Source organism: Aulonocara sp. 'chitande type north' Nkhata Bay, linkage group LG18 (assembly GCF_057382095.1).
Source record: "Aulonocara sp. 'chitande type north' Nkhata Bay isolate Kocher_YH1m ecotype deep benthic linkage group LG18, A_spYH_male_GT1.1, whole genome shotgun sequence".
In the NCBI taxonomy this organism is placed as follows: domain Eukaryota; kingdom Metazoa; phylum Chordata; class Actinopteri; order Cichliformes; family Cichlidae; genus Aulonocara; species Aulonocara sp. 'chitande type north' Nkhata Bay.
In genome coordinates this window covers 22,705,552-22,730,520 of record NC_141361.1, presented here as the reverse complement: position 1 = coordinate 22,730,520, position 24,969 = coordinate 22,705,552, and the positions used below count along the sequence as shown (strand labels likewise).

At 40.5% G+C, this 24,969-nt stretch overlaps 1 protein-coding gene across 1 annotated transcript in view; it reads left to right on the top strand.

The window, feature by feature from the left end:
• Positions 1–2,866: 2,866 nt before the first annotated feature.
• The window catches only part of LOC147308539 (neurocan core protein-like), a 46,131-nt gene continuing 24,028 nt past the window's right edge, over positions 2,867–24,969 (top strand). The window contains exons 1-6 of the mRNA XM_086270729.1: positions 2,867–3,256; positions 16,037–16,116; positions 20,997–21,200; positions 22,262–22,444; positions 23,080–23,254; positions 23,681–23,808. Of these exons, the coding sequence (XP_086126855.1) occupies positions 16,044–16,116; positions 20,997–21,200; positions 22,262–22,444; positions 23,080–23,254; positions 23,681–23,808 (763 nt within the window). The 5' untranslated portion in view covers positions 2,867–3,256; positions 16,037–16,043. The remainder of the gene's footprint in view (positions 3,257–16,036; positions 16,117–20,996; positions 21,201–22,261; positions 22,445–23,079; positions 23,255–23,680; positions 23,809–24,969) is intronic.

The window sequence follows — 24,969 nt, the reverse complement described above, 5'->3', positions numbered from 1 at the left end:
AGTGACTGATTGTACTTGCAGTGACCAACAACAACACAACTCTTTGGTGAACCCTTTCGATCCCAAGACGGCACAGGAGGGAGGCAACTTTGTTGTGGTCTGACTGCAACCACTCTGAAACAGACTGACAAGCGAAACTGCGTTAATATATTTGAATCGCTTATCACGGCTCACATTCTTTTATTTTGTCTGTATAGTTTCCTTTTTTAAATCTTTTATATATCTGTTGTATTTCTCATACGCCCTTTTTATAATTGCTGTTTAAATTGTTTTTAATTATCATTCATTTTTCTATTTTATATGTGGATTGTTTTCTTTTTGGCATCTATTGTGGACAGCAAAGAAAAAGTTTGACTGCACAGAGAGACATGATTAATTACTGCGCATATGACAATAAACTTTGAAACTTTGAAACTAAAAATACTTTGAGGTCTAATTTATAAACGCAGACAGATTTTCAGCAGGTTGCAATCAATCTGAATCAGATGAGCGCAACTCATCTGTCATACGTCTCGTTGCAGGGGGCTCGACTCCGCTGGTTGCCAACTGGTTTTATTCTGTTTATATTCTTATGAAAGTAAACCTGCTGAGCTTCTGTGGCATTTGTTAAATTTCAGCCCTGCAGCAACTACGTCACAATTTGGGGAGTTTCTCAATTTCTGCTTCACATCTATGAGGTTCTGGTTGGACTTTGAATGCAATCAGGTTTATGCCATTTGTGATTTTTAGCAACTGATCACAATTAATCATCACAAACAGATTGCATGTAATTGCCAACATGACCTCATTTGTCGCAGACTGATGGCAGACTGATTCTGTCTTATTTATCGCTGTCTTGATGCACTAAAGTCACTTTGAAGATGGCGGCTGAGTGTTAGTAGTTGCAGACTTGGTCTTCATCTGTGAAGCAACCACTCTAGAGGCAGCAAGATTTCAACAGTTTTGGTTATGCTATAGCCTCCAGTCACTGTTTTACCCAGTGTGAGTATAGCACACTAGGCACCTGTCACTCCTGCCAACCCCTTACTTATGCTTAATCTCGAGCCTTTTATTATTTTCCCCTTAATAATAAAAACCTTCATTTAGAAATGAGAAGTTGTTATCTTTGTCTAATATTTAAATCTGTGACAAGCATACAAAAAACAGGAAATCAGGAAGGGGGCAAGCACATTTTAACAACACTGTATATAAATAACTCAGACCAAGTAAATAAAACTGCTACTTGGACAAGATTTTAAAAATGTCTATTTCTGCTGTGAAATCTGGCAGTTTTACACTGTGGGGTGAGGAACTGTGGGTTTGACTTAGTTTGGAGACGGGCCCAAGTGTAACTCTTATGAACTGCAGTTCTTGGGACTTGTTCTTTGAGTTGGCTTCATTTTTCTTTTTCTTCTTTTGTCATTTTCCCTTTTCTTTTCTTTTCTTTTCTTAAAACTATCCCCAAACAAATAATGGAACATTTGAAAAAAATGCTCATTTTCATTTACTTGTGTTTGTTTGCTATCACATCAAACTTAGCCCAAGGATAAAAACGGCTGTTGTTAAGTATTTATCAGCTTCACAGTCAGATATTTTCTTCAGGAATGGGTGGAGCCCAAATCACAAATATTAAACTTGCATTCATTATGTGGTTGCTGTACTCTACATGAATGCTGATGCTGCTCCATGTCTGCTGGCTTTGCATGTTTACTTATTATTGCAATGATCTAATATTAGAATACATTCATGGTGTGTTTACTGGCGTTTGCTATCCCCAAGATGCCAGAACAAAATTTGATTTACTTTAAGTAGTTTTAAGCAGGTAGCACAAACTCACAGGTGAAATATTTAAACTCAAAAATCAAAACAGTCGTTATTTCTGCATGGTCAAACTGAAACACGCTGTTTTACACAATCTTTATTATATGAAGGTAAAAATTAACTCATATTCTTTATTACTTGTTTAATGCTCTAATTTAAGGCCTCAATTCCACGCAGATAAATCTGAAATATGAAGTTTTTGTGCGCACGCCAGCTCCGTAAATCCCCTCAGTTCTCCAAATCTTATTATAAGAATAAATGAATGAAATCAAACAGAGTATATACAGACTTTTTTCGCAGTCATCGTGATTATCATGATTAGTGGCTCGATTAAGATTCGAAAACCAACTCCTGCCTGTATTACACAAGGGAAGATGCATAATTCAAAACCATCTTGAGCACGGAGCAACAGACTGCAGACCTACAGTATATGAATAACAAAGAGGAGTGAACTGCTCTTCTCACTTGATCACTGACAGGAATCAGTGTAGGAGCTGGACCTGTGGTCAGACAGCCCCAATGGCCAAGGGCTGCCATCAGCAACAAACCGCCGATTGCTGCTGGGTTTGTGCGCACAACGTTGCAGCAGTGAGATGTTGCCAGGTTGGGAGATTTGTCTGATGCAGCCGGTTAACAGTTAACATTGCTCAGCATTAAGGTCAAACCCTGCAAACGTTAATTAAACGGACAAGAGCCCCAGCTTGTCTATAATAGGTGGCCTGGGGGTTATACGCGTAAGCACACAAGTTCTTCCATTAAATGTGTGGAAACACGAGGTGACACGAGGGTGTTGGGGTGGGTGGGGGTTAACTGATGGTCAGACTGTCACTGTGAGCTTACGGGTAAATTTAATTCGCAGACCCCGGATCAACCTCGGAGGTTTATATAGGAATCGGATTATGGTCACATAAACTACATCCCTTCTCCTCTTTTCACCCCCCACTCTCTCCTCAATCCCTCCCACCCACCCACACCGCCACCCTATCCCCACTCTTTGAATGGGGGGCGCTGGAACCGTCTGCCCGTCACTGCTTGCCTCTTTGTTTAGACCGATTCCGCTTCTCTCCCTCGGCGTTGCTGCTGGCGAGGAGGGGGGGACGGAGGGAGCACCTTGCTGTCTCTCTCTCGCTCTCTTGCTCTCTCTCTTTCTCTTTCTGTGTGAGTGCTCCTGCTCCGATCTGGCACAAATCGGCGTCTGACGGGATGACCGGCGCATAGGCTGCTGCTCAGTGAGGAGAGGATAATGTTGAAGGAGTGAAAAGTAAGATCCGGAGCGCTTGTGCAGACACTCGCCCTGGTCTCTGTTCTGCCTCTGCAAAGTGCTGTTTCACCCTTGTTCCGTCGTTCGCCGTCTCTGCACCCCTCGGGGAGCTTTGGAGAGCACCTGATCTGAGGCGCAAAGCTTTGCTTTCCCTAGGACTGCACCACTGAGGCGAACCTTGGTTCGGTAGACACGGTAAGAGAGAGAGAGAGAGAGAGAAAAAGGCAAGAATAAAATGTTTTTCGCTTGCATGCTTTATGAAATCAGTCATTTGGTCAGTGTGTCATGTCTCAAGTCGCCGGGTAGCCGGAGGCGGCTGAGACCGCTCTGCTGCGGGAAGATGCTTTGAAGTGTGCGTTTCTTGGCTTAAAAAACGTACTTTTAGAGCAGCTAGAAGAAAAAAACCCGAAAAAAAACCATGGGTACATTTTTCTCACATTGCTCTAATTATATGCAAATACAATACCAGAAAGTATTAAAGTATTTTTTTCTTGTGGACCAATCAATGCCTTCCTGTTCGATCACACCGTCAGCTTCTGAGAGGCGCGCAAATCGCACCCGTTTGGGATATCTTTAATTATTTACAGGTCAAAGCTTTTAATATTGGTCTATATTTACAACCCATGTATGTTCATGCATAAATCAGCAACTCAGCGAGTAACCTCGTTAGCGTGCCCATTACATGGTTTCATCTCAGGAGAGCTTGTCTTCATATCACGAGAACTGGTTTACACGGGCGCAAAAAACCTTCTTAAATCTTAATCTACAGATGTCAGAAAGAAAGGAAACCAGAAGGTGAAGACGCCTTCTACCGGTGATGCAATTGTAGAAGCGCATCCGAGCTCTTGAACAGGTGTTTGTGAAATCTATTATGTAAATCAGAGGCTTTTGGTGAGCAAACAACATGTGCTGAGTGACTGCCAAAATCAGATCTCGTGGTCCATCTCCAGAGCTGTCACCTGCGCCTGACATCAAAGATCCTCCGTGGAATCTGAGTTACTAATGATCACAGGGTCTGCTTGTCAGTATGTTATCTTTACACTGAAGTACCCCGTGCCAACTTTGCTTTGCTTTGCTGAAAATATGCGAGAAGAAAAATGAAGCAACAAAAAAAAAGTGTCGGTAAAAAGATGGATTGCCTGGTGCCAAGTAGGTGAACAGATCTTAGAGGGTTTTATATTGATGAGTGCCCGCTCTGTAAACAAACACTGGCATGTACAAATCACAGTGAAGGAGGAGAACAGTTTAAGTCACCTTGACGAATGAGCTGTATTGTCTGAGAATATGAGAGCCCCTGCAGCCCAATAAAGCCCATTCTGTTTCCATTCACCGCCTCAGCCTGGAGGAGTCCAAGTCTTTTCTTCTTTTGCCTTGTTAGTGCGCCCACCACCAGCTGTGTGTCAGTGCCATAAAGCAGGACGAGGTTAACTAGGCAACGACACGTTATAGAGGAGCTCAGGAAAATGTTTGCAAGAGGCTACAGAGAGGCAGAGAAGTGGTGCTTACAGGGCGAGAAGAGAAAAGTGAGGAATGAGGCAAAGAGGCTCAGCTGAAAGTTTACAGCATGCATTTTTCATCCTGTCCGGATCTGTGTGTGTGTGCTTGAGAGATTGTGTATGTGTGTGTGAGTCATCCATGAGCCCTGGCACGCATGCAGTAGTTGCGTGTATGTTTGCGTGTTGAAGTGTGTATGTAGATGAGTGCACTCATACGAGCAGAGGGATCAGAGAGCGGTGTTGTGAGGAAGAAAGGGGTCTGATTCTAAAATAGAGTACGAGCTCAGTTCAGCTGCCTCGCTGTCTATTTGCTGCACACTTTGCACTCATTCAGCCTCTGTATTGTTTATCGTGCATTTCTCTGTGAGCAGTCTGCAATTTAAGGAGCCACTTTGCATCAGTGGAAGATGGAAAAAAAGAGGCTCATATGCAATGCTTTTAGAGATGCTAGAGTGTGATTAATCATTGCATAAAACTAGTTCCAGCTTTATGTGAGCATTTTTCTGCTTTTTTTTGTCTTGTGTATGAACATGAGCTGAATTTCTGTAGTTTGGCTGGGGAAAATAAACAATCTGCAGAAGCATTTCAGTGTTTTTCTGCAGTTTCTGTGGAGACAAAAATGAATTATTGAAACAATCACTAAGTTATTTGTAGCTGAGTGACAAACATCACTGTTTTTCCAGATGTTATAGAACTGCAGAGTCAATATCTTTGGGTTTCAGTGGGCAATCAATGAAACTGCTGTGTTTCTTTTTTGTGTGTGTTATTTTCTGATGAAAATAATCATTAGTAAAAGCCATGCTGGTCTCAGCTCATGTGAATTTGTTTCAAGAGCCTTGCTGCTGGCATATTTGTCAGTGAAAGCCAAAGGTAATTCTCAGTCAAGGTTTGATTTTATTCTCTATGGTTAGAAAGTGCCAACTCTAATATGTCACTTAGGTGATTATGGGTTCTATTCCCCACTAATACAGTGTTAATAGCTAACAGAATGAGACTATATAAATGCAAATGAGCATCAGCTTTGCGCTTATAGCGGCTTAGGTATGATCAAAATAAGCTTAACTTGGAGAGAGCCACGGGCTTGTTGCTGTATGATTGTGCATCTATTAAAAGGTTCTGATTTTGTTTGGCTCAGAATGTGATGGGCAGTGTTTTAAACCTCTTTTTGATGTTTTTTAACCTGGATTTTATAAGCAACGGACTCATCTGTGAACTAAGCTGTGAACCAAAATGGGAGCTTTAACGATCTCTTTGGGCTTTGTGGTCCGTGTGGAGCCAGAAGGGGAATAGGTTTGTGGACTAACAATGACTTTACAGTGAATGTTGTAAAAACTGTCTGTTTTCAGCACTGGACAGCTCCCAAATCTCAGAGCTCGGGGACCTAACTGCAAACACTTGGGAAATAGTGCAAGAGAAATGAATACTCAGTGTTTTGAGGTCCTTGGATTGGGATATTGTCGAACTCCGTCACTCTGCGGAATATTGAAACCCTCTCGCAGCCTGTGCACCCAGCAGCCAAAACCCAAGGGGGATTGGGCAAGCCAATCCATCAATCAAATTCAGTCTATAGACTGGGAGGGACTAAAGCAACCCACGAAACCAATCATTACAAGCCTAGATGGGACCACAGCTGAACAGCTCACCCACACAAAGAGAAGGGCCCTCTCTTTGTCTTTGGCCAGGGGCTCTCCTCGAAGGTCTGGTGGAAGACAAATGTTTGGTTTCACAGATGGATGAGGAGAAGGTCTTGAAGGCAGCACGGAAGTTTTAACAGCCCCGCAACACAGAGATTAGAATATCTTCCACACGTTCGCTGGTTAATGCAGTTATGTTGTGATGTGTAACGTCCCCCCTGTTTGAAATATGTCCATTCAGCAATTCTTTGCTGTTATTGTTAAGTGCTGATGTGAGAATAAGCTGATGGCTCAAGACTCTCCAGGCATTTGGCACTGGTGACAAACACTTGGAGGACAATACTCTTCCCTTCTTCTTTCCTCGCCTAGTTGATATTCCACAGACTCAGCACATCATTAAAGACGAGGAATATTCTTGGATGATGTCCCACCAGCGTGTGGGTCTATTATTCCATTTCATTTCACAGCTACTCACTTTTCTGACCACCTCTGGCTGCAGAACTGAACTGTGGTCATAAACGGCGGTCTGTTTACGGTAGATCCGATGATGCAAGGCGTACACAGAGGGCGTGAATGTGTGGAGGTTCAATATACTACAGAAGGTAGCACCTGATCCTTTGTTAGCATTGTTCCTCAGAGCCAACCTCAGAGGCTTCACCTTTGACCTGTGCTCTCCTTCAGACACAGCAGGCTTCAGCATGCTAACAGCCTTTCGATGCTTATATTTGACCTTTGACCTTTAAATCATTACTCATTTGACTTACAAAACATTTCCATGTGTAAAGGTGCTTCTTTCTTTATGATAAAACGGAATAAAGGACTGTAACGTGAAAGGTGCTGTTTGCAGCCTATTTTAGCTCATTGCTGGTTTTGTGCCTGTGTTTTTATTTTGCTTTAATCTCAGCAACAAGCAGCAGAGAGATGGTGTTATTAATGGAGGATTAGCCTGATAATGGACAGAGATGGACAGAGACTGAATATCAGAAACATGAGGAAAAAGTAAAAAGTATCAAGTTAGCGCACTGGCAAATGTCACAAATAGCAAAAAATGATACGATTTCAAGCTGAAACTACGATTCAGTAAGTTTTATTTGGTACAGCAAGTATCTAATTAGTACCAAGTACAGCAAAATGTAATTATTTAAACTTACTTACTTAACTGTACAAAGCCTTGAACCACCCCTCATTTCTGTGCATTTTGCTTCCAAGCATTTAGACTTTCTCGTAGTTGTATAAAGTGCTCTTGAGCAATAGTTCTCCAGGCTTTCTGAAGGTCATTCATTCAGCTATTCCTTGGCTGCTTTTTCACTCCTTTTCAGTCTTTGTACGTGACCATTTTCAGAAGAGTCAAGCATAAAAAAGGCACCCGACTCAAGGGATGAATCACTGTTGCTCTTACACATAGATATAGACAGACAACTTAGCAACAAACCAATTTAAGATTGTATCTTTAGGGACTATTTTTTTATTAGAAGCCTGTCACCAAACATGTAATTTGTTAACGTTTCTTAAGTTGAATCTACAAAAGATAACACAGACTTGACATGGTACTTTTTGGAACAACAAAGTGATTTCCAAAGAGTTATTAGCTGAAAACTTGGCACTGTGTGCAACGTGCCCTTAAAAAACTATGAAAACTTCGCCATAGCAGATGAAGAGTATTTCCAACAAAGACCTGACACCGAACCTGAGAGATGCATCTGGCTCTTCAGTTGATCCGTTTGCTGTTCACTGAAGCCTCATCAGCAATGGTCTCAATATAACATCCTTCAAGAAACCTGGAGAACTACTCCTGAAGACTACAGACAAATCTGTGTCGAAGAATTAAAGTGGTCAGACCAAGTATTTACTTCAGGCTTGTTACAATTATACAAACTCTGTTTTTGCCTTCTATGCTGTAGGTTTGCACGTTTTAATAAATCAGTACAAATATTCCCCCTTTTCTAACAAAACATAAAGAAATAAGAGGCGACTCCAGACTTTTGCACAGTACTGTAGCCAGTCATAGTGAGATAGTGAGATTTGTACCTACAAATCTTGAGTCTCTATCTCAAGATTTTTATTCATTTTTTCATCATTTGGCCTGAAGTCTTCTGGAATCTACAAGCAAATTCTTCTCCATTATTTACAGACTTTACAGTCACAATATTTCTCCTCTGATGTTGATATATTTTGATGCATTTGCTTCAGAGCAGTGATTGACTCTACACAGAATCTGCTGTTTGCTGGTCTTTATTTTCCTCTGAAAGCTACCTTACAATGCTCCACTCTCACACACTTATAAATAATGCGTCTCCCTCGTATGTTAATCAAATGCATTTAAATGGACTTTTTTGTCCAACTCGCAGCTGGCTGACCAAATTTCTCTCTTTCTCTCACACACACACACCAACACACATATGGCAGTGACAGAAAGAGGCTGAGAATGAAGAGGTGGAGAGAGAAAATGAGCATATCTGAGATCATCTGCTGCAGGTCTGTTGAGTGCAGCTCCACAGCAGCTTAATAACACTACAGGAAGGTAGGAAACAGATGGATGGTATAAGAGCTGTCAGTCTCTCTCAGGTACCTACAAATCACTGGCGACACATACATTAAACATCACGACAGTAAATTTCCTCTTTGGTACCTGCTGCATGTTGTCTCACTGAATAATTCACACACACACACACACACACACACACACACACACACACACACACACACACACACACACACACACACACACACGGAAAGAGTAAAGTTACAGATTGTAACCTACTTACACTTGTGCAAAGCCGAGTCCTGACCTAAGTCATTACACTTCTCTGTGTCTATCTCACTGGACTTGTGCGTCAAGGATCCTTCAGATTGATCTAAATTGCCTTTTCCCACTTTACTGGACACACATCTAGTCAAATTTTACCTCGGCCTCTCCTGAGCGTGTTATCGAGCTGTTTTAAATAACCCCCGTCCCAGCACCAGTGAGATCAATGGTGTCAGTGTGAGAGGATGGAGTGTGTAATCTTGAATCGGAGGGACCAGCAGCTTTCCAGTGTCCTCTCTGCAGCTGAAGCCCAGGCCAGAGCAGTGAGTCATTAGCTGCTCTGAGTATAATCAGTGACCACACAGGCACACTGAGTGTGAAGGCTTTTGAATACTTGATCCAGATTTTCTTTTTCTTCCTTGTTGTTGTTTTAAATTCTTGAGTAATTAATGTTCATGCTCTCTGGTTTTATTGCCTCTTTTATGGTCCGACATCAACAATGCAATTTGGATTTTTTACTCTTTTCTCTGCAGTTACTTAGGAAAAGTTGGATTCGAGTGTGCAGAGTCTCCAGGATAGACTGGCCTCAGTGTTTTTTTGTTGTTTTTTGCACAAACATTAAATGAAAAAGACTTACAGAGTTACTGAGGCAGTTTTTAGACCTTCCACCGTGGCAGTGTGTTATTGTCATAATGCTGATAAAATGACCTTCCTCTTTCGCTCTTCTCTCCTTCGTCTTTTTCCTCTCACCACTTTGTCTGTCACTCATCCGGAGCTGTTATTCCGCTCCTCACTCGGCTTCTCTCTGGAGGTAATGGTTTTGTGAGATATGATTAAAGAAGAAGGGGAGAACAGGAATCACCTTTTGCTGTCGGTTCGCAGTAGGAGACACGCGGCAGACAGTTTGACTCGTTTCTGTAAAACTGCCACAGTTTCTGTCCTCGGGCCAATTCTTAAACTATGTTACGTTGCTAGACATTGATTGTGCTGCTTCCTCTTGTCATCTCAAGATTTTGCAGATTGCTGTAAAAAAAGGAAATAATATTAACGCCTGGATTTTACATCACTCAGAAAGTGAAAGAAGACCTCAAACCCTGAAGGTTCAGTCAAATGTTGAGCATGAAGTGATTTTTTTTTTCTTTTACTGTGAAAACAAATATGAACTTCAAATTTTTCATAACACAAACACAGAAATCAATTGCATTAATTGGCTATACAGTGTATTATTGACAAGCTGCCTGCAGCTAGCTTCCACCCTGCTGCAGTGGAAGAACATAAATCTGTTTTGTTCTGGAGTTAGTGAGACATGTTCATACTTCTCCAGTCTTAAATTCTATCAACTCGGTCTCATCAATGTGAAGATAGATTATTAAAAATATACAAAGCTGTGAAACTAATCTTTACGTTACTATAATCAGAAATCAAACTGAGTTATTTCATGGAACATGTTACATTTATTATTTGCTCGTGAAACAGAAGGCAGACTTTTTGTACGGTACCCTTATTTTCTCATGCTAAATGATGGCTATTATTTTGGAGTTTTACAGTTTAAAAAAAGTCAGCTGGAAACATGAGAAAGTCTTCTGGAGACATAATTTCACCGAACTCAGTGTTCAGTGATTATAGTCCAACTATCTGTAACATCAGCTGATAAAATGACTTTGTTTTTCCATTCTCTGTCAAGATGATCCCACACTGCTGTAATAATGTTGATGTCTGGGCTCTGGGGAGGCTAATCCATGACTGATAGTTTTTCACTGTGTGTTTTTCTATTCAGCTTTGCTTTTCCTGCTTTGGCAGTGTGTTTGGGATCATTGTCAAGCTGACAAGTTAAGATGTTGCCATTCAGGCACTTTGCAGATGGTGCTGTACGGTGGATCAAAATCTGAACATACATCAAGTTTGACAAGATTCCCAACAACTACTGGCTGAAATACAGCCCGAAACCAAGACAGAGCCTTCACCATGTGGTACAGATGGCTGTAGACACATACTGGTGGACCTCTGTCCTCTTCTCTCCCGCACATATTGACAAAAGATTATATCAAAACCTTCAATTTTTAATTCTTCAGTCCTGTTGCTACTGATTTGCAGACCAGTTCATATGTAATTTGGCATACCTCAGCATTTTCTCCCTGTTTCCTTTCCTAATGAAGGAACCCATGATAGCCAATCCTCCACTGAGAGCATTTGTCATGAAAGGTAGATCAACTGAAGGCCGAGATACTTCTGTCAGGTCCTGTTCAGGTCTTTGCTGGCTTTTGTCCCATTTTTTAATGTTATAACCCTCAGTTAAAAATTCTTTTGTTTTCTTTTGTCCCACAGTTGCCAAGTTTTTGATTAATGGCTCTTTGAGAATCACTCTTTTTATCAAACTGAGTCACCTATCTTAAGACTTTTTTTTGTAGATTTAACTAAAAATTCCTTGAGATAGTATCTTCTTTATGCACAAATAAGTCAGTATTAAGGAGTTTAACAAAGAAAGAAAACAAACAAACAAATTCCTCTGAAAATGGTCGGGTACAAGGACTGGACTGAAAATGAGTGAAAGACCTTTTTAGAAAGCACGGAGAACTTTTGCTCAAATATGACAGACACTCTGGCTGCCTGGAATCATAATATAAAAAAATAAGGGCTTGCTGAAGACATTTTTGCAAGGTACTTCACTTTGTGATGTGGCGCACATGTTCATGACAGTCACACTGGTCCCAACCTGGCCTGATTAAATAAACCTTTGGAGCATATGAAACATGTAGCATGACGGAGGTGCTGCAGGCGTAAAGTTGCCACGTTGCGCATGCAAACATTTACATGTAACTGCAGCAGGAGCTAATATTTTCCTGCTTTTTTAACAACCAAGTGTCCTACCAACTGAAAACCTGAAGGAGATTTGGGACGGGGGGGAAGGGGCCCTTCCTGCCTGCATCATGATGATCATGAGTGCAGTCAGCAGACTCACATGATGTAGGTCTGCCAGGCTCGCCTGTTAGCTTCCTTTGCATCTCTGTCACTCCCCTCGCCGGCTCTTACAATGCTCTGAGAATGCATCCTATTCAGACAACATCGGGAAAATGTGTCAGCTGGACATCCACATTGAAATCCACTGAAGCATTTTAGAGTCTTCTGGCTCTTTTCTCCTCAAGACACAACTGTGCCTGTTAAAGAAAAAAGGGGCAATTTAGAGGGAGGCGCTCACAACATCTGATGTCTCATCCTTAACAAAAGGTGGTACTGGTTAGCATTCGCTGCTGTGATTGGATGACCGGTTCACTGTATGTTGTAAATCCCCTCTGGTAACACTTTGAATGGCTGCTGTCTATAGGCATACAGTGTTGTGTGTCATGTAGCACCCATACAGACGGAGCTCTGTATTCTGCTGGTGTGGGTAGTGACTGTTGGGCCCCTGCCAGTCCCAGGCCCTCAGATACAGCGCTCTCCAATGCTCTCCGTTTTCAAGTCTGGGCAATCTCCTCAGTGTCACGACCCTCTCCAAGCCTTTAGAAATCTCTTGTCACCCACCCAGCCAGCTCAACCAATGGTTCAGGCCTTAAACATGCAGAGAGCCCAACGGCTCGACCCCAATCTGTCACAGCCCGTCACGAGGGCCTAACCCACCTTTAGAGATGGGATGCCTCAAAGTGTGTGGCACTGCGGGGTCTGTGCTTCTTTTCAGTCGTCCAAAATGGAAATGATTGCCCACTATTAAAAATTGCACACTCAATAGTTGTTTAATGACAGCTTAGTTTGGCAGGTGTCACTGAGTCCAAGAGGAAGGTTTTCTTTCCAAGACCTACACACTCCGGTTTTATACATTTGAAGGTTTCACTCAGCTTTTCTCATGGTCAGGACACAGCGCAACCATTATTCCTGTAATTTATTAAAGCCTGAACTGGTGTTACACAATCTTCTTTCTAAGCATGAGGGATGCTGTTGGCATGGGTTGCTGTTACCGTGGTAAATGCAAAAAAGGCCTTTTGATTTCTTGGATAAATAATTTACTTTAACTGAAATCAAGATGTGTTGGACAAATTTCTCAAAACAATTTCACTTTCTTCAAAGAGTCTGATAGGAAACCTCAGTTAGAGGTGTTGGTGTAGTCAAGAATGCTTAAAGAGACAGCTTTGTCCACAAGTGAATTAATCATTTAGATTTACCCGTGCTGTTTAACCCGTCTTAAAATATGTACATGTATATATTTTAAAAACATAGAGTAGTTGTGTTTTCTTCAAACTGCACGCACTTCTCTTCATCTCCATTTCATACCACATAGCTCCATCTCAGACATCTCACCATTGAGCTGAGAAGCCTCGGGCACCAAGCCAAATCCTCTGGCAAAGTCAGCAGCTCTTTTCCGATGTGTGGTAGGATTTCCTGAATGTTGTGCAGTAGGACTGCACCACAATCGCCTTTTTACTGCGGTAGTAAATGTTCACCCAGTCTAACAGCAGCTTTTGGAGCGATGCCATTGGGTTGTCAGAGAATTCAGTCCAGTTTTCTACATTAGATTTCTCTCATACTGCGTCTGGTACATCAAACCAGACTCACAATATTCAAAGCCTCAGCTGTTGCATCAAATCTGTCCATAGTGCCTCCTACCATTTCTAGGAGAGGAAGGGTTCAAAGGTCTCCTTGTCTCATCGATTGAAAGCAGTTTACAGGCTCTCACACACAATAGCGTTTCTTAGGTCATTGTCTAGACAACACGTGGATGCAAGCTCTAGTGAAGTGTGTTTGTAATGCAGTATTACTTTTTTGTTATAAATAAAATCGATCACCTAAGGTTTCGTTTTCAGCGATTCAGTGTTCAAGGCTGTTTTGGGGGAAGGTTTTTTTTACGTTGCCACTGGTAAGCTGGAAATGGAAAGGAGTGAATAAAGGATCAGAAATTTGTGCATTCAGAAACATTGTGAAGGTCAGCATTAGTTTTTCTGTCAGTACTATTTGATGCTGCTCCTTGTCAGGGCTCCACAGGTTTGGTTACCTTAACTTATGGATGTATGTACAATACTGTGCAAAAATCTTAAAGAAAAAACTGAAAATCTTTCTTTATATTTTGCTTCCAAAGAGTCAGACTTCTAGTTTTTTAACATGCTTTTAAGCAAAAGCACTCCAGGCATTCTGAAGATCTAGAAAAATCTTTTTTGGACATTGCCTTTCTGACTTAGTCCGGTCCTTGTACGTGACCATTTCCAAAGGAAAGGGGTTTTATTTGTTTGTTTTATGATCTTTCAAGCATATAAAAGCACCTAATTCATGATTTTTTTCTCATTTATGTAGTCGAATCTATGAAAAATATCAAAGATAACATAGTTTGACAGACATAAAAATATGTTCACGCCAACTAGGTGTTTTGAAGAAACGGGACAATGGGTGAACAATAGATGAAGTGAAATGCTTTAAAAAGCTACCTACAGCACATGAACATATCTGAAAGTCATGTCCTTACGGAATAGGGGAAAAAAAATCCAGCAGGGACCTGACACAGGACCTGAGAGATGGATCTACTATTCACTGAAGCCTCATGAGAAATGGACTCAGTGGAATGTCCTTCAAGACGCCTGGAGAACTCTTCCTGAAGAAAACTTAGAGACATTAGAAGAAAGCTTGCCTGGAAGAGTTGAGCCTGTGTTGAAGAATAAAGGCAGTTGGACCAAATATTTAACAACAGCTTGTTACTCTGTTTTTGACGCATGTGTTTCTATTTCCACTGCACTCGTTTCCTGTTTTCTAGCAAAATAAATGAGGGGTGACTCAAGACATTTGCACAGTACTGTACTTGTATTGGAGAGAGAATGAGCAGGATGCTGCGAGTAATTTCCTTTTTGCTGTGTTGAAATGGCACAAAAGCTTTAGATTTTACATACTAGATATGCAGCCCTCCTTTGCCACAGTTATTACTAATTTCACTTGGTCTGCTTAGATTTGAAGAAGGTTTTATAAACAACGTCACCTGGTTTTTATCAGGCACACAAAAGGAAACGCCAACCTTCACTTCCTCAAACAAACCTCATAAAAATCATATTCTAATATTTTAGGACTTTTATTCAAAGTGCTTTAAAATTTGCCTCATTTCCTGCTTCACACACTCACACTTACATGCTGGTAGCAGCGACCTGCCATACAAGGCATTACTGCTGGGCACAATTTGTGGTTGAGTGCAGCTGTAAATTGGACCCCTTCAGGGCTGTTATTTTTCTACAGCCTGAAGGGGTTGAGAAATCAAATTTTAACCAGCTTACTTTTACTTTTCTCTAGTATATAAATATTTTTCTTCATTCTATTGATCACAGGCTCTGAAAGCATTAGAGCTTTAGAGTTTCAAGATGATAGAGAGCTCTAATAAGATCTAATTCAGCCCAATTTCAACTATAAAAAAGGTGGCACGTGAAAATTTCAGTTGGTGGTTTTGATTAGAATTACATTTTAATGCCATCAGTCTGGGAACCCACTGTTTATTGCTTGATGACTTTGTTTCTGGAGATGGGGGAATATTTCCTAGTGTATTTCTGGTGTTGTCAGAGGTGTTGCCTGAGGCTGAGACTTCCTCTTCTGTCCACTAATCATTGCTTATGTATGCAAATAGTTTTTTAAAAGCTAATGGGTTAATTTGGCAAATGCTTTCCCTCTTTAATGCGCTACTCAAATGGCTTACTAGCATGGTGTCAAAGTCTGCTCAGAGGTGATTGGTTAATAGCACTTAAACTACAAGTGGAATCCAAAAAGCTTCCTGTATCCATAATCCGGACATTCTGCAAACATATTAATACGCAAATATGTGTTTCTAGAAATTAAATGTCATGTACGGCATCAGGCAATTGTCTGACTCGACCAATTTTGTGTATGCACAAATCTGTCATTTTTTTAAGATCAAAATCATATTAGAGTGAAATAACGAGGAGACTCTAATAGTTGTGTCAAAAATCTGAAGCTAAAGTGAAACGGAGCAACTAAAATACTTTTGCGCCAAGCATAAAACCTGAAGTTTCAGTTGTACAAACACACTGACTTTCAAAACATTTTTACCTCCGATTGAGAGTGATTTTCACTCCCATATCATCGCTCCCTCTCACTACTTTCCCTCCTCCCCCTCTCTCAGCAGGTCTAGGATGGGGCTCGCTCTGTGTGCAGCTGGGCGGCAGATCCTCTTTCCTCTGATGCTGTTGCTCTCTTTAAGCTTGGGTGAGTTCTCTGTCTCCTTCCTGCACATTCTGCTCTGCAGAAACGAATCACCACAACAACACAAATAATAATAACAATAACAACAGACAAAGTCGACATACAGTTGGGGATAGAGATACCAGAGACAACAGGAAAGAACAAAGGGAGGTGGAGTAATCGTAGCAGAACAGAAAAGAGCCAACAACAACACGCACACACACACACACACACACACACACACACACACACACACACACACACACACACACACACACACACACACACACACGTATATAGACCTTGACCTAGACAGGTCTGTAATAATTTGACTGTTTTAAGTGAGACCTGACATGTTGGGGATGTTTGCAGACATGCTCAGAGGGACTGAGCTGGAACCGCTCCAAGCCCATTTATGCAAGTTTAGCCGACCATCTGTTCCATTACAACTATGCATAAAATTCACAATTACAGAACAAAAGAGAAATCATCCCCGAGCTGCAGCTCTCTATTGGATAGTATCACAGGTTTCAGGTCCCACACCCAGCCAGCTGACTGCCCGTACTGAAGATAAGTTTCTCTCTTTAATTACTTTCACTGCAATTGGCATGCACGGCAGTGGTCAGCCTGGATTTTCATTAAAACGAAAACCTGCATTGCACATTTCCAGAATCAGAGCATTACTTTACTAGTCACTGCGCTCAGACAACATACAGTTTTATCTCGCCACATGCAAAAGTATTTTGTCTGTTTTTGTTGCACAACGAAGAGTTAAAAATAAACCTGAAAGATATTCCAACTGTTAAAATGAAACAGCAGGATTTGAGCCTGTGATTTTTTTCAGAATTGAAGGGAGCAGATAATATTTTATCATCTCTGAGTTCATCACCATAAAGTCATCCTTGTGCATATAACAGAGTGTGGGCTAAACAAGATTTAAAACTGGGAAACAGAGAGAGCTATATTAAGGTTATATAAACTGTATAAACTGAAGAAAAATTGTAAACAGTGTATAGAGTTTATTGTAAAAACTTCACCACAGTAGTAATGTTTTATTTCAGCAGATCTGCAACAGATACACATGGTCACATTATGAGTTGATGAAAATCACAAGCAAATGCCAAAAAACTACCTTTGGCTAGTGCAAAGTGCTTTGTTAAATACAGATCGCCTCAACGCACCTCTGCAAGGTTTAACTGCTTGCATAACAGCCTGGGATTATTATATACCAGCCTAATGATTGTTTCTCTATAAAGGAATAGTTGCACACTTTGGGGAAAGCATGTTGTTGGAGCATTAGATAACAGCGTGGTTTGGCTTAGTGTGAAGGCTGAAAACAAAGCACGCCAGGATGTAACTTTCCCTCAGCTGATGTTGAACACATTTTAAAGATTTTGTGTTGATACAGACAAAACTTTTGTTTTGTTACACATGGACTTAGCACAGCTTGCTGTTTCCTGCAGTTTCCAATCTTTGAAGTTAACCTGTAGCTTCACACTGTGCAGACATGTGAAAGATGATGGGGCTGGTGAAACTAAATTCAAGTACAATATGACAAACTTTTATGATATTTGGCCATTAAATACTCCAAGAAAAGTTCACATAATTTGTGAACAATATCAAGGCGCTAAACTCAGACTTTTCCCAACTGACCTCAGTGTATTGGGCACATTAGGTTTATTTTTTGGGTCATGGCATTTCCATTTGAGCTATTCCAGTAAAACAGAGCGAGGAAAAAATACAATACAATACAGTGAGCATGCATTACTTTAATCTCTTTGATTCTGCTGTGATAGACTCAGACTTTAAAGGCTTAGGCTGTTGGACAGATTGTGTTTTTGTACAAATGATTAGCATAAAATACAATCTTTCATTTGTAGCATGCAACATTTCAGGTGTGATTTTATGCTGTTTTGTCTACATAATGAAGGGTTTGCTTGAAATTACTAAAATTTAAATCTTTGGAAGCTGAGCACTCATTTTTTAATTGATTGATAAGCAGTTACACTTCTGGGACTGCCCTCTTCAGATTTAAGCGTATTTGTGGGAGTTTTTTTTATTTTTAGAAAGCATCCCTGGTGCTGACAGATCAGCTTTGACCTGGTGGGAAATTTACATGGGACCTCTGGAGGGCTGTCAAGACAGCTGACAACACCCATGTTGATTCTCAAATGTTGGCAGCCGAACCTTTAGATCCTGCAGGTTACAGAGTGAGTCCAGTGGGGATTTTGCTTGACCTTGGACCTCGGGCTCTTCTCTGTGGTGTGGTGCGGCTCACTGGCCCACAGTAGAGGCTGCTGCCATTGGGGAGTGCCACTGACATGGAAGAATCAGCTTAACTAAAATAATGTGCCCGTCAATGTAACATCCACATGGATGTCACGACCTAAGGCCTCTGGAGCATTGCAGTGTAACAAGATGAGGAGTTCAATTAACTCCTGTCTGTGGTTTTAATGCACAGATAGACCTACAGTACCTGGTGATCTGCTGCAGCTGGAATGTGCTCTGATTGCTATCCTACCCACATGTGACTCTTAAGTGGTAAATGACAGCAACATAAATATTTTTAAGTTACACTTTACACTTAGAGCTTTAAAGTCCATAATAGTTGGAACAATATTGACCAAGAAGAAAATTTTATTTTTGGAACTACAGATGGGTCTGTTAATGACAGAGAGCATCCTTTCATGTCACTTCCAGCTCTTTGCCTGGGGTTTTCTTTTCTCCCCTCCCATCACCTCCAGGCTACGAGGTACACTTCCTCCATTCAGTTTGTTGGATTAACTATTTTCCTCCATCCCTCTCTCATTCCTGCTCTGCCTCTTGTTTGAGCTCTCATTCTTTTCCCTCGTATTTGTGATTCTGTGATTACATCTGATTGGGGGGAAGGCAGCGGGGGCGTCCTCTGCGCGGAGTTTCTCTCAGGGGGTTCAGTCTGTGAAAGCCGTCCAATCTAAATGCAGATAGAAATATCTTTCTGGGATTCTGTTCCTCTGTGTGCACTATTCCAAATAAAGCAGTTTTTTTTCTTTTTCATACATGTGCTCTTTTTATGCTCCTGATTATTTTCTATTGTACTTGACTAACTGTGAAAATTTTAATGGTGAGGGAACAGAAAAGGCTTATGAACAAACAATGAAATATAAATAGGTAAGCAGCAGTTTATGTTATTTTTTTAAACTATATTAAAAATATACCAAAAATAAATAAATGAATGAACTGAGGGTCCTTTTGGAGACTTTAGATGTATCCTAAAATCTTCACTAATAGTGGATGGACAATGCTCAGTCATCAAGGCAAGTGTTGGCTATCATTATAATTTATCTACATAGGTTCAACCCTCTATAAATATATAGATATAATACAATAACAGAAGGCTGGGATGTTACAGTAATGTGCACAGTGTGGCAAAAAATGTCAGAAGATTGTAGGAAATAGTCATATCTGTACAGGTGTTGTCATGGTTACATTAAACCTGTATGTCATGGCAACCAGACTGAGTTAGTTGCTGATATCAATCTGCAGAACTCAATATTTTGTGCACAGAAAGTGGCATTGAAAACAACTAATGCCATATCGTGTTAGTCAGTTTGGTTTATAAATTTCAATACAGCCTAAACTTCCTGTGTACGTGCAACCTTTTATGCATATAATGACCAAAATCAACCAGAAGACATCATTCATGTATGTACAGTAGTGTGCAAAAGTCTTGAGCCAACCATCATCTCTTTTTATTTTGCTGGGAACATGGGAAATAGATGGAGTGGTTTATTGAAACATGTGCAGACATACATGGAAATACAGTATATGAGGCAAAAACAGAGTTTCCGCAATTCTAATGAGCATCAAAGTCAATAATTGGTAAGAACACCTTTATTCTTCAGCACAGCCTGAACTCTCTTAGACAGCTTTCTGTTAATTTCATTGTTGGCAAAGATTTATACCAAAATGTTCAAATATGGATTCTCTCCACAAAACCTCTCCCCCAACTTCCTCTGTAGGTGACCAAAAATTCAAATCACTCCATAAGACCTGCTGACCTGTTGCTAATTTTTCAGAACATGGCACATGGCATTTGACATTCCTCAGCCTTCTCTCTTTGTTTCCCTTAATTAAGAATGGCTTCTTGACAGCCAGCCTTCCACTGAGACCATTTCTGATGAGCCTTCAGTGAACAGTAGATGGATCAGATGCATTTCTCAGGTTCTGTGTCAGGTCTTTGCTGGACTTTTTCCTAGGACATGAGTTTGAGGTGCTATTCATCTGCTTTAGATAGAGTTTTAGGTCTGTTACTTCTTTTGTCCTGCACTTGTTCATTTCCCCCCAATTTTTCGGACACACTGTACAGAATGCTGAGATTTGCCACGTTTTAGCTAAACAGCTCTTTGTGAACCACTTTGTTGGTTCTATTTTATTTCTGCCACGCTTTGTTATGGCTGACATTTTTCATAGATTCAGCTAAATAAATTTGAACAAATTATGTGTTTTCATGACAGGCTGCTAGTAGCAAAACATCTTAAGATACAATTTAAAACAACAAGACTGTTTCCTCCCCTGAGTTAGGTTCCTTTTTATGCTTCAATGGGTCATAGGAAATGTTAAATGGCTTAATAAACATGGTCTTTGTATACTGAACTGAAAATGAGTGAAAAAGCAGATGTTCAAATAAAAACTCAGAAAGACTATCTATCTATCTATCTATCTATCTATCTATCTATCTATCTATCTATCTATCTATCTATCTATCTATCTATCTATCTATCTATCTATCTATCTATCTATCTATCTATCTATCTATAGATATAGATATAGATATATACTTTCCATTGTTTTAATTTCTTCTAAGCTAAATTTCCTTGAACGCATTGCATAATCATGTTTGTTCTCTTGTTCATCCTCTCCAGGTGCAACCTCCTCCATTGTGAACATGCGTAGGATCACTCATCCTACAGTGCAACAAATGTTGGCAGGCAAAGCCACTCTGCCTTGTGTCTTCACCCTCCAGACCAGCACCTCCACTGGCCCTCCTCACCTCCTGTGGACTCGTACTAGGCTAGCAGGGGGAGGACAAGGTGCTCCTTCGGAGCAGACTGTGCTTTCTGCTAAAGGTAAAACAACAACCTAATGTTCCTGTTTCACTGAGTCAGCAGTATTCTGACTTTATTCAGTCAGAATACCCAGTGAGACTTAAAGCTACACTAATCAATAGTTTTGTATCAACAACAGATCAAATGTGTATGTGTGAGGTGTTGTTCACAGATATTAGCTGACTCAGCTGGCCAGGCTGCAGTATTTATAGAATTTATCTTAAGGCCACAAAAGAAAAGAGGGGAAAAGATCTTAACAAGCTGATGGTAACAGCTCCTGGAATAAAAGTGAAATAAACCTGCGCTTCTAAATGTCCAATCTGCCTGAGCAGTGCTGATTAAATCCATCCACAGGGTACTATACAGCAGACAACTTAACACTTTATCGGGCACAGCTGCCAGCTGTTTTCAGTCTCTTACAACGCACTGTAGAAAATTGCTAGCACATAGCATAAAGCATTCAGCAGCAAAAAAGTCACATTTACCTCAGAAATGAACAGAGATCAGGTGGAGAAAGAAATATAGCACAAAATGAATGCTAATGTTGTTCTGTATGTGTTTGATATGCAAACGTGAAACTGTTTGCTAACATGTTGTGCAGTTTATAATTTGGAGACTCACGGGGTTAACTAAATGCTGCAACGCTCAACAAGAAGTACGCAAATACTAGGAGGGAGGCAAAGACTACATTTGCCCAGGGCAGAACAGGGGCACAGGTGCTTACAGGCAGGAAATAAACAAAGGCAGGAAGTGGAGGACCTGAAATTAGAGACATAAATCCCAAACAGGAAGCAGAGAAATCAAGGACAAAACATACTTCCTTTAAGATCGTGGATCTGTCTAAATGTCAGATCTCTGCAGCAAACAGTGACTTTCTCAAACAACTGGTGAGAAAAGACTAAAAACCAAAAACCATGTCAGGGGGGGTAACTGTTCTAACTTTGTTGGACAGTTAGGTGTTAGTGGGTCACCCCATTGCTGGTAGCAAAGGCTTTTAGATCCATATACGCAAACATGTAGCAAAGTTTATTTTCTACCTCTAAAATCTCTTTAATGATGAAACCTCTCTTTCTGTGCCCAAGGCGATGTAATCAAGGTGAATAAGGCTTTCAGTGGTCGCATCATGCTGCCAGGATACGCTGCCAACCCTCTGAATGCTACCATGGAGATCTCCAGCCTCCGTACCAACGACTCAGGCACTTACCACTGTCAGGTTGTCATGGGCAACGACTATGAGAAGGACACTGTTCCCCTGGTGGTGTCCGGTAAGTGCAGCAGCCGCCGACGAGAGATTTCTGTGTGTGGAAAGTTTAGGGCCCCAAAGGAAACATATAGGTTAAGCACAAGTGATGCACAGAGGGTGAAGTGCATTAACTCGAAGGGCTTTAAAATTCCTCTTCCAGCCTAAATGATTTTATTGCAGCCAAGCCTTGTTGTGCTAATGTAAAACAGATAATGGAAGCTTTTAAAACAGAAGCACCTCATCCCCCAAACCACTTTTTTTTGCTTTTTTATTTAATTAAGCATTAATAACATTGATTCACTCTATCGATATTATAATGACTGCTTTAATTAATGTAGCGTCATGCTTTCTGTGCTTGTTTTGTTTTTGTTATCTGGTTTTCCACTTGAATAATTTTGTTATTCATTTAATTAAAGTGTTTGCACTGAATACCAATACCGGTTTCTCTCGCTCTCTCTTTTTTTTTCTTTTTCTGTGTGCTCATGTGTGAAATTTCAGCCAAAACTAGAGTATCTTTGCTTGATCTGTTTGTGGCCCCTAATAACATGTTCGCTGATTACATTCCCCTGATGTATTGATTCTGACTGTGTTGGTATATCTGTCAAATTAAAAGGAATTAAAACAGTTTGCCACCTGTCTCTGGGTCTGTCTGTGTAGGTGTGGTGTTTCACTACCAGTCTCCCAGCGCTCGTTACGCCCTCTCGTTTAGTGACGCCCAGCGAGCCTGTCAGGAAAACTCGGCTCAGATCGCCACTCCGGCCCAGCTGTGGGCAGCGTACCATGACAACTTCGCCAGCTGTTCTGCTGGCTGGTTGGATGATCAGACTGTTCGGTGAGGAGACAATCAATAAGTTCTCTTCTCTTGCTCGCTGCTTGCACTTTCTGCAACACTGTGGCGCTTTGAAGGACTGAAACTAATGACTATCCTGTTTGCTTCCTCTCTTCTTGGATCATTTGCTTTCTCTATTAATATTCCTCAGTTCTTTTTGCTGCTTCATCTACTTTAAGATCGTGTTCTTTTCTGTGTTTTGCCGTTTCTTTGCTATTAATTTTATTCTAATTTATTCTAATCCCTTACCCTTTAAAAGAGAATGCAAATAAGAATTTATTCTTTACTGATATTTAAAGTCTTAATGAAAAGAAACACTTTGATATGTGATCTAACACATTTGTCACGCAGTAAAACGTTCAAGTTATTATTATTTTGAAACAAAAGCAAAAAGTTACTTACATCACTCCCAAATGGTTGTCTCCACAGATATGCTGTCCAGGTTCCAGAGCTTGGCTGCTACGGACATAAGGAGTACTCTGCTGGAGTGAGGAATTATGGGAAGAGGGACCCAAAAGAGCTGTTTGATGTGTACTGTTTTGCAAAAGAATTGGATGGTACACAAACACACACTCACATTCATGCACACAAAAACACACACACAAGAGAAGATATAAAACAGCATCAAGAGCTCTCACAGCTTTTGGCTGGTTTGCATCATATTCTGCTACAACATTAAAGGGATAAGTCAGGACTTTTTTTAAGTGTTCTTATTGTTCTCACTAAATCAAGTGAAAAGACACAGACCAAACCCACATGTACACATGTGAAAGAAAGTCAGCAATCTAAAATAACAATAAAAAAAACACCATTAAAGTTCATGCGCTACAAAATCATGGCTCCCTATTTTTTATTATTTGCATTTTTTTATATAAAAATATTCACATTTTCAATACTTTCAGTAGGAATTTTGGCCTTTAAGCCACGTGTGCTGCAGAAACTAAAAAAAAACCAAAAAACTTAAAAAGATTTTACAGGTCTACAAAGAGTCCTGTGAAAAACTAAATACTGCCCTCAAACTAATAAAAAAATAAATAAAAATTAAACAAAAAAACCCACACACACATATATATTTTACTGTGCATGTGCCAGTCTTCCTTATCCACTTTTTTCTCCTCCACCTCCTCTGTAAGATATATTCAGTCTTGTGAAAAACTAAGTGCACCTTACTGTTTTCATGGGAATTAAAATGGTAAGGTACAGACAGGTGTAGCTAATCAAACCCACTTGATTGACTGATCTGGAGCAAGTGTATAAACGCAGAGGTTTTCTTCAGGTGTGTTATCACAATGCCTCTATCTTCTCAGGAGTGAAGGTCCCCGCAAATTCAGCCCAAGGTCAGACCGTGCAACACTCGGAGAAACTGCAAAAACCCAAGACTCATGTCTCAGAATCTGCAAGCCTCAGTTAGCATGTTAAGTGTTTGCGATAATACAATTAGAAAAAAGACTGAGCAACTGTGAACAAACCACATGACTTCTTGAACAATGTCTGTTGTACAGACGAGACCAAAGTGGAGATGTTTGGCCACAATGCACAAAATTCAAACGCAGCTTATTAGCTCAAACATCTCAAAAACAGGACCTGGACACCTGCAGTTACTGAGTTGAACATGAACTCATCTTTATACCAAAATATTTTAGACTAAAGTTGTGTCATGTGACAGTACAATGAGAAATTAAGAAAACAATCAAAGGTCAAAGTTCAGACCTCAACTT